The sequence below is a fragment of the Monodelphis domestica genome, chromosome 1, assembly GCF_027887165.1.
Source record: "Monodelphis domestica isolate mMonDom1 chromosome 1, mMonDom1.pri, whole genome shotgun sequence".
NCBI classification, from domain to species: domain Eukaryota; kingdom Metazoa; phylum Chordata; class Mammalia; order Didelphimorphia; family Didelphidae; genus Monodelphis; species Monodelphis domestica.
In genome coordinates, this window is record NC_077227.1 from 574980389 (window position 1) to 574990465 (window position 10077).

Here is a 10077-nt window from a genome sequence, read left to right on the forward strand (position 1 = left end):
CCCACTTTGATATGAACCAGCTGACAAGGCCCTCTTGGTGTGAACCCAGGTGTCAGGCCCCTTTGGTGTGAACTCAGGGGCAGTGCCCAGGGGGCAATAAAAAAGAATGCAGACCAAGGTCCTACTCACCTGAGAGCTGCTCTCTTAGGAGTTGGAGCCTCTGGAGAGAGAGAGAGACTGAGACAGACACACTCACACACAGAGAGTGAGAGAGAGAAAGAGAGAAAGGGAGAAGCGAGAAGAGAGAGAGAGAGAGAGAGAGAGAGAGAGAGAGAGAGAGAGAGAGAGAGAGAGAGAGAGAGAGAGAGAGAGAGAGAGAGAGAGAGAGAGAGAGAGAGAAGGAGAAGGAGAGAGACAGAGACAGAGAGAGACAGAGACAGAGACAGAGACAGAGACAGAGACAGAGACAGAGAGAGAGAGAGAAAGAGAGAGAGAGAGAGAGAGAGAGAGAGAGAGAGAGAGAGAGAGAGAGAGAGAGAGAGAGAGAGAGAGAGCCTTGCAAGACAGAGAGATATCAAGTCCCAGAGAGATGGATGTCAGTGAGATGACTGAGAAGGTCAGGTCAGAACTGACCTGTTCTATCTGTTTGGACCTCTTCACCCAGCCAGTGACCCTTGACTGCGGGCATAGCTTCTGCAGAGAGTGTGTTCTTCGGAGCTGGCAGGAAGCCCAAGTCCCATGGACATGCCCACTGTGCAGGGCAAGCAGTCAGCCCAGAGCCTTAGAGCCCACCCAGGTCCTGGAGGCCCTGGCCTCCAGCATCAGCAGGCAGCTGAGACTTCCCAGAGATGTGGGTGGCCAGGCCAGGTGTGGCCAACACCAAGCCGTTCAGAAGCTGTTCTGTGAAGATGATTTCAGCCCACTCTGTGTCTCGTGCTTACTCCCTCAAGAACACGAAGGTCATCGTGTGTATCCCCTGGAAGAGTCTGCGGAGACCTGCAAGGCACAGCTGCAGGAAGCCCTTGGCCAGGCCTGGGATAAGGCGAGAGAGGCTCACATGTTGCTGGAGCAGGAGAGAGAAAGGAGGCTGAGGTGCCGGAGGGAGGCTGCCACTCTGAAGCGGGTCATCTTGCCAGAATATATCAAGACCCACCTTGTGTGGACAGAGGACCAACAACAGGATCTCCTGGACAAGGAAAAGAGAAGGAATGTGAAGAGATTATGGACCAGTGAGGCCAGAATCTCCAAGTATGTCCAAAGCCTCAGGAAGCTGATTGAGGAGCTCGACAAGACTTTGGAGCAGCCCCTGGTGGAGATGCTCCTGGCTGGGAGGAGCACTTTGGAAAGGAGTCGGGAGCTGCTGCTTCGGTGTCCAGAGCCTGCTGCCCTACGCTGGACTCTGTGTGGAACCACTGGAATGAGGGAGCTCCTACTGGCCTTCCAGAGCCACATCATTCTGGATCCGGGAACAGCCCATTCCTATCTCAGCATCTCTGGAGATCTGAAGAGCGTGAGGCTTGCTAGCCATTGGTGGCACCTTCTGGACAACCAGCAAGAAGAGGTGGAGCGTCTTGTTTGTGTGCTGGGTGCTCAGAGCTTCACCTCAGGGAGCCATTATTGGGAGGTGGAGGTAGGAAGCAAGACAGAGTGGGAAGTGGGCATCTGTACAGGGCCAGGAAACAACCAGGGCAGCATCCATGGGGATGTGCTCTCCCTCTCTTGCCTCAACATGGGAGAACAATTTGAACTGTGGATCTCTCACACCATGGAAGACCCTGAGGATACAGGACCCCTGCACAGGCTGGGCATTTTCCTCCAATACGAAGGGGGACACCTGTCATTTTACAATGTGACCCAGGGCTGCCTGATCTACGCCTTTCCCCCGGTCACCTTCCAAGGTCCTCTCAGGCCTTTCTTCTCCCTTGGCCTGCTGCAGGAGGAGAATCAGCCCATCCCTCTCACCATCTGTCCACTGAGCCCTCATCCCTGAGGGAGCTCATGCCATTCCACCTGGCCTAGGCTCTGGGGCTCCATTCAGGGAGAGGATCCATCCTGTGCCGAATTCCTTAGTGAAAAGCTCCAGGACCAGCGAGAGTGACACCAAGGGACTGCAACGGGAAAAGGATGGACCACAGAGCTACCAGTGGAAAAGGAAAAACAAACAAAGAAAAAAATAACAAAAAAAAATAGGAGCAGAGATCTGGAGACCAATTTTGGGAATTGTAAGGGTGATATTAGAAAATAAGTACTGTTTTATTAGTTTAGGGATAAGAAGTAAAGTGGCTGGCTTGAGAAAAGAACTGGAGTTGGAAGCAGAGCTGAGAGAGTGTGTACATTTCAACTGCTGACAGTTATAACCATTTTTCTGCGTCAATTACGCTCTCTGGAAGTTGGCAGAGATATGCACTCTCAGAGACTCTCTCTCAGGACTGGAGGAGGTAGCATCATGGCCACCCCACCCCCCCTCTGTCTGTCTGTCTGAGGGAAAAGACCTGAAGGAGCTCGGCGTTTTCCTTTCCCAACTGGGGAAACACTATTGAATATCTATTGTGGGTTTTGTAGATTCTTTAACTCTGAGAAAACCAAAGAAAAACTTGGCCTTTGGTTTGGACTCAGAGTCCTAACTTGCTTCTTGACTCAACCAGGTAGCCTTTGCTATTTCATCATCTGAAGGTGAGGTCAAGCTTTCGAAAGATAATAGCAGTAGGTTTTATTTAGATAGTATAAATTTGGGTTAGTCAAATCAGAGAGGATTAGTGTAGCCGGTGAAACACAGGAGAAGCCGTTCCTTGGGGAAACTGGGAGTCCATTTGGGTTCATTTAGAATCCATTCCCATTAGAAATCCTTGATTCATCCTGATGTCTTTCAAGAAATATTTTATGTTTATAATAAGAGGCTCCTTAGCATCCTTGAGCCTGCCCCCGAAGGGAAGCTCACATTTCACCTTCACTTCATCACCGAGGATACTTTTGATGACCTCTATCAAAAGTATCCAAAGAGTTTGAACCTGATTGGCAAGTTGAAAAGTTTTGAGCCTATGTTGGAGCCGTTTTTCGATCTAAACGTTTTGTTTCCGTAAGTCATCAAAATTCATTTTTACAGAATGGGCTTTAAAGGGCTCTAAAATTGTGCTTGCCCACTGATTCAGCAACACCACTCCTAGGTCCCAATGCCCAAGGGATCACAAGAAGGGGTGGGAGGGTGGGGATAGAGGGGGCGGGCATTATTTCTTTTCATTTTTATTTTTTTTACTTTATTTATTTATTTATTTATTCAGTCATTCATTTATTCATTCATTCATTTATTGATTTAATTATTTATTTATTCATTCATTCCTTCCTTCATTTATTTATTCATTTATTCATTCTTTCATTTTTTTATTTATTCATTCATTTATTTATTTATTTATTTATTTATTTATTCATTTATTTATTTGTCTATCTAGTTATTGATTGATTTAATTTGGTCATTTCCAAACATTATTCATTGGAAACGAAGATCATTTTCTTTTCTTCCCTCCCCCCTTTACCCCCCCCCCCAACTCTCCCATAGCCGCTGTGCGATTTCACTGGGTATCACATGTGTACTTGATTCGAACCCATTTCCATGTTGATGGTATCTGCATTAGAGTGTTCATTTAGAGTCTCTCCTCAGTCGTATCCCCTCCACCCCTGCAGTCAAGCAGTTGCTTTTCATCAGCGTTTTTACTCCCAGAGTTCATCCTCTGCTTGTGGATAGTGTTTTTCAGATCCCCGCAGATTGTTCAGGGACACTGCATTGACACCAATGGAGAAGTCCATTACCTTCGATTGTACCACGGTGTATCAGTCTCTGTGTACAGTGTTCTCCTGGTTCTGCTCCTTTCGCTCTGCATCACTTCCTGGAGGTTGTTCCCGTCTCCATGGAATTCCTCCACTTTAGTATTCCTTTGAGCACAATAGGATTCCATCACTAACATATACCACAATTTGTTCAGCCACTCCCCAATTGAAGGGCATGCCCTCATTTTCCAATTTTTGGCCACCACGAAGAGCGCAGCTAATGAATATTCTTGTACAAGTCTTTTTCCTTATTGTCCCTGTTGGGGTACAAACCCAGCTGTGCTATGGCTGGATCGAAGGGCAGACAGTCTCTTATCGCCCTTTGGGCATAGTTCCAAATTGTCCTCCAGAATGGTTGGATCAATTCACAACTCCACCAGCAATGAATTAGTGTCCCTACTTTGCCACATCCCCTCCAGCATTCACTACTTTCCATAGCTGTCATGTTAGCCAATCTGCTAGGTGTGAGGTGATACCTCAGAGTTGTTTTGATTTGCATGTCTCTGATTATGAGAGATGTAGAACATTTTTTCATGTGCTTATTCATAGTTTTAATTTCTTTGGCTGAGAACCGCCTGTTCGTGTCCCTTGCCCATTTATCAATTGGAGAATGGCTTGATTTTTTGGACAATTGACTTAGCTCTTTGTCAATTTGAGTAATTAAACCTTTGTCAGAGGTTTTTATGAAGATTGTTTCCCAGTCTGTGGCTTCCCTTCTGATTTTACTTACGTTGGTGTTGTTTGTACGAAAGCTTTTGAATTTGATGTAGTCAAAAGTATTTATGTTACATTTTGTGACTCTTTCTAAGTCTTGCTTGGTTTTCAAATCTTTCCCTTCCCAGAGGTCTGACGTGTATACTAGTCTGCGTTCACCTGATTTACTTATAGTCGCCTTCTTTATGTTCAAGTCATTCACCCATTCTGAATTCATCTTGGTGTAGGGTGTGAGGTGTTGATCCAAACCTACTCTCTCCCACACTGTCTTCCAATTTTCCCAGCAGTTTTTATCAAATAATGGATCTTTGTCCCAAAAGCTGGGGTCTTTGGCTTTGTCATAAGCTGTCTTGCTGAGACCATTTACGCCAAGTCTATTCCACTGATCCTCCTTTCTGTCTCTTAGCCAGTACCAAATATGTTTTGATAACCACTGCTTCATAGTAGAGTTTCAGATCTGGGACTGCAAGTCCCTCCTTCCTTTGCATTTTTTTCCCCCCCATGATTTCCCTGGATATCCTTGATCTTTTGTTCTTCCAAGTGAACTTATTTATGGTTGTTTTCTAATTCGGTAAAGAAGTTTTTTGGTAGTTCAATGGGTATGGCACTAAACAAGTAAATTCAAGTTTGGGTAGGATTGTCATTTTTTATTATGTTAGCTCGTCCCACCCATGAGCAATCAATGTTTTTCCAGTTGTTTAGATCTAGTTTTCGCTGTGCGGAGAGTGTTTTGTAGTTGTGTTCATATAGTTCCTGTGTTTGTCTCGGCACATAGATTCCTAAGTATTCTATATTGTCTAGGGTGACTTTAAATGGAATTTCACTCTCTAATTCTTGCTGCTGAAATGGGTTAGAGATATATAGAAGTGCTGATGACTTATGCGGGTTTATTTTGTATCCTGCGACTTTGCTGAAGCTGCTGATTATTTCGAGGAACTTTCTGGTTGGTTCTCTAGGATTCCTTACGTAAACCATCATATCATCAGCAAAGAGTGATAGCTTGGTCTCCTCATTGCCAGTTTTATACCACTTCCATTCCTTTTCCTTCTCTAATTGCTACTGCTAGTGTTTCTAGTACAATGTTAAATAATTGAGGTGATAGTGGGCATCCTTGTTTTACTCCCGATCTTATTGGGAAAGGCTTCTAGTTTATCCCCATTGCAGATGATGTTTGCTGATGGTTTCAGCTATATACTGTTTATGATTTTTAGGAAAGGCCCTTCAATTCCTATGCTTTCTAGTGTTTTCACTAGGAATGGGTGTTGCATTCAATGAAAGGCTTTTTCTGCATCTATTGAGATGATCATGTGATTTTTGTCAGTTTGCTTGTTTGTACGGTCAGTTATGTGGATGGTTTTCCTAATATTGAACCATCCTTGCATTCCTGGTATGAACCCTGCCTGGGCATAGTGGATGACCCTTGTGATGACTTGCTGGAGTCTTTTTGCTGGTATCCTATTTAAGATTTTTGCATCTATAGTCATTAGGGAGATTGGCCTATGGTTTTCCTTCTCTGTTTTTGACCTGCCTGGCTTTGGATCAGTACCATGTTTGTGTCGTAAAGCGAATTTGGCAGAACTCCTTCTTGGCTCATTCTGTCAAATAGTCTGTTTTCTACTGGGATTAGTTGTCCTTTGAATGTTTGATAGAATTCATTTGTGAATCCATCTGGACCTGGGGATTTTTTCTTAGGAGTGCTTTGATGGCTTGTTCGATGTCTTTTTCTGATATGGGACTGTTAAGGTAATTTATTTCTTCCTCTTTTAGTCTAGGCAATTTATATTTTTGTAAGTATTCATCCATATCACCTAGACTGCCATATTGGTTGCCATATAATTGGGCATAGTAGTTTTTCATGATAGCCTTAATTTCTCCTTCATTAGAGGTGAGGTCTCCTTTTTCATCTTGGAGACTGTCAATTCGGTTTATTTCTTTTCTTTTTATTTTAATTAGACCGACTCGTACTGGGTCTCTTTTATTAATGTTTTCAAAGTACCAGCTTCTAGTCTTATTTATTAAATCAATAGTTCTTTGACTTTCAATTTTATTAATTTCTCCTTTGATCTTTAGGATCTCTAATTTAGTCTTCATCCAGGATTTTTAATTTGTTCTCTTTCTAAATTTTTTAATTTGCCTGCCCAATTCATTGACCTCTGCCCTTCTTAATTTGTTAATATATGAACTCAAGGATATAAATCTCCCCCCTGAGTACTGCTCTGGCTGCATCCAATAGGTTTTGAAAGGATGTCTCATCATTGTGATTTTCTTCAATGAAGTTATTAATTGTTTCTATGATTTGTTCTTTAACTAACTGGTTTTGGAGAATCGTGTTGTTTAATTTCCAATTAATTTTCGATTCACCTCTCCATGTTCCCTTACTAATTATTATTTTCTTGCATTGTGATCTGAGAACGTTTGCATTTATTATTTCTGCTCTTTTGCACTTGCTTGCAATGTTTCTATGCCCTAATACATGGTCAATTTTTGTGAATGTACCATGTGCTGCAGAGAAGAAGGTACATTCCTTTTTGTCCCTATTTATTTTTCCTCCACATGTCTACTAACTCTAATTTTTTCTAAGATTTCATTCACTTCTCTTACCTCTTTCTTATTTATTTTTTTGGTTTGATTTATCTAGTTCAGAGAGAGGAAGGTTTCAGGTCTCCCACTCTTATAGTTTTTCTATCTCTCTCGTCCTTGAGCTCCTCTAGTTTCTCCTTTAGAAATCTGGATGCGATGCCATTTGGTGCATACATGGTGAGTACAGATATTTCCTCACTGTCTATACTGCCTTTTATCAGGATGTAATTACCTTCCCTATCTCTTTTAACTAGGTTTATTTTTACTTTGGCTTTGTCGGATATCATGATTGCGACTCCTGCCTTCTTTCTGTCAGTTGATGCCCAAAAGATTTGGCTCCACCCTCTTACTTTCACCCTATGTGTGTCTACCTTCCTCATGTGTGTTTCTTGTAGACAGCATATGGTAGGTTTTGGATTCTAATCCACTCTGCTCTTCGCTTGCGTTTTATGGGTGAGTTCATTCCAGTGACATTCAGAGTTATGATTACTAGCTGTGTCTTTCCCGGCATATTGATTTCTGCTCCTGTTCCGGCCTTTTCTTCTCTCACTATTTCCTTCTACACCAACTTTTGCTTTTAAACAGTCCCCCTTGTTCCCACCCTTATTTTACTTCCCTTCCTACCCCCCTCCCTTCTTATCCCCCCCCCTTATTTTCCCTGTAGTCTTTCTAAATTAACCCCCCACCCCTCCCTCTCTTGTACTACTTCCCTCCCCACCAAGACCTTTTGTTACCCTTCTGCTCCCCTATTGGGCGCAAATCTATGCTCTGCCCCCAGTGAATTGGATGGTTTTCCCCTCTTTGAGTCAATGTCAAAGCACGTAAAAGTTGAGTATTTCCTGTCTCCGACCTCTTTACCCTTCCAGTATATTGATGTTCTCCCCCCTCCCACCATGAGCTTCTTTTATGACATATAAATTCACCCCCATTTGTTTCTTTTTCCCCATTTCTTTAAATATTAACCTATTTTTAAGCTCTAAATATATATATGTGTGTGTGTGTGTGTGTGTGTGTGTGTGTGTGTCTATATATGCATGCTCATGTGTATGTACTTTTGCATGCATATATCTATATACCTATTTGTGTCACGTCCTTTTCGTCCTATAGAGTTTGTCACTGTTCCCTCTAAGTGTACTTCTTTTTGCTGCTCAGGTAATAACACCAGTTTTTCAGAGTTACCAATGACCTCTTTTCTTATAGGGATACGTTTCATTTTAACTTATTGAGTCTCTTAACAAGAATTCCCTTTGTTTTGTTTTGTTTTTTCTTTTTTAATTATCTTTTGATGATTCTCTTGAGTTCTGTGCTTGTACATCCAATTTTCTGTTCAGGTCTGGTCTTTTTTTAGAAAATCTTGAAATTCTTCTATTTTGTTGAATGACCATACTTTCCCCTGTAAGAGTATAGTCAGTTTTGCTGGGTAGTTGATTCTTGGTTGTAGACCTAGAGAAAGGAAGTAAGGTAGACACCCCAATGCCTGGGTTGGGGGTGGGGATGGGAGTGGTGGTGGGGGACTAGCAGGTGCCAGGCCCTCTCAGACTCCTGGGAATGCAGCCCTCACACCAGGGGACCAAAGGTGTGAACCCAGGTGTCAAAGATCCTCTTGGTGTGAACCCAGGTGCCACGCCCACTTTGATATGAACCAGCTGACAAGGCCCTCTTGGTGTGAACCCAGGTGTCAGGCCCCTTTGGTGTGAACTCAGGGGCAGTGCCCAGGGGGCAATAAAAAGAATGCAGACCAAGGTCCTACTCACCTGAGAGCTGCTCTCTTAGGAGTTGGAGCCTCTGGAGAGAGAGAGAGACTGAGACAGACACACTCACACACAGAGAGTGAGAGAGAGAAAGAGAGAAGGGAGACGGAAAGAGAGAGAGAGAGAGAGAGAGAGAGAGAGAGAGAGAGAGAGAGAGAGAGAGAGAGAGAGAGAGAGAGAGAGAGAGAGAGAGAGAGAGAAGGAGAAGGAGAAGAGACAGAGACAGAGAGAGACAGAGACAGAGACAGAGACAGAGACAGAGACAGAGACAGAGAGAGAGAGAGAAAGAGAGAGAGAGAGAGAGAGAGAGAGAGAGAGAGAGAGAGAGAGAGAGAGAGAGAGCCTTGCAAGACAGAGAGATATCAAGTCCCAGAGAGATGGATGTCAGTGAGATGACTGAGAAGGTCAGGTCAGAACTGACCTGTTCTATCTGTTTGGACCTCTTCACCCAGCCAGTGACCCTTGACTGCGGGCATAGCTTCTGCAGAGAGTGTGTTCTTCGGAGCTGGCAGGAAGCCCAAGTCCCATGGACATGTCCACTGTGCAGGGCAAGCAGTCAGCCCAGAGCCTTAGAGCCCACCAGGTCCTGGAGGCCCTGGCCTCCAGCATCAGCAGGCAGCTGAGACTTCCCAGAGATGTGGGTGGCCAGGCCAGGTGTGGCCAACACCAAGCCGTTCAGAAGCTGTTCTGTGAAGATGATTTCAGCCCACTCTGTGTCTCGTGCTTACTCCCTCAAGAACACGAAGGTCATCGTGTGTATCCCCTGGGAAGAGTCTGCGGAGACCTGCAAGGCACAGCTGCAGGAAGCACCTTGGCCAGGCCTGGGATAAGGCGAGAGAGGCTCACATGTTGCTGGAGCAGGAGAGAGAAAGGAGGCTGAGGTGCCGGAGGGAGGCTGCCACTCTGAAGCGGGTCATCTTGCCAGAATATATCAAGACCCACCTTGTGTGGACAGAGGACCAACAACAGGATCTCCTGGACAAGGAAAAGAGAAGGAATGTGAAGAGATTATGGACCAGTGAGGCCAGAATCTCCAAGTATGTCCAAAGCCTCAGGAAGCTGATTGAGGAGCTCGACAAGACTTGGAGCAGCCCCTGGTGGAGATGCTCCTGGCTGGGAGGAGCACTTTGGAAAGGAGTCGGGAGCTGCTGCTTCGGTGTCCAGAGCCTGCTACCCTACGCTGGACTCTGTGTGGAACCACTGGAATGAGGGAGCTCCTACTGGCCTTCCAGAGCCACATCATTCTGGATCCGGGAACAGCCCATTCCTA

The 10077-nt window shown here is 44.6% G+C and overlaps 1 protein-coding gene across 1 annotated transcript; it reads left to right on the forward strand.

Moving 5' to 3' along the window:
• Window positions 1-437: 437 nt before the first annotated feature.
• LOC100028463 (probable E3 ubiquitin-protein ligase TRIML1) lies at window positions 438-2748 on the forward strand. The gene has a single exon (XM_056813494.1). It carries the CDS (start codon window positions 530-532, stop codon window positions 1928-1930), a length of 1401 nt encoding a protein of 466 aa, XP_056669472.1. The 5' UTR covers window positions 438-529; the 3' UTR covers window positions 1931-2748.
• Window positions 2749-10077: the final 7329 nt, after the last annotated feature.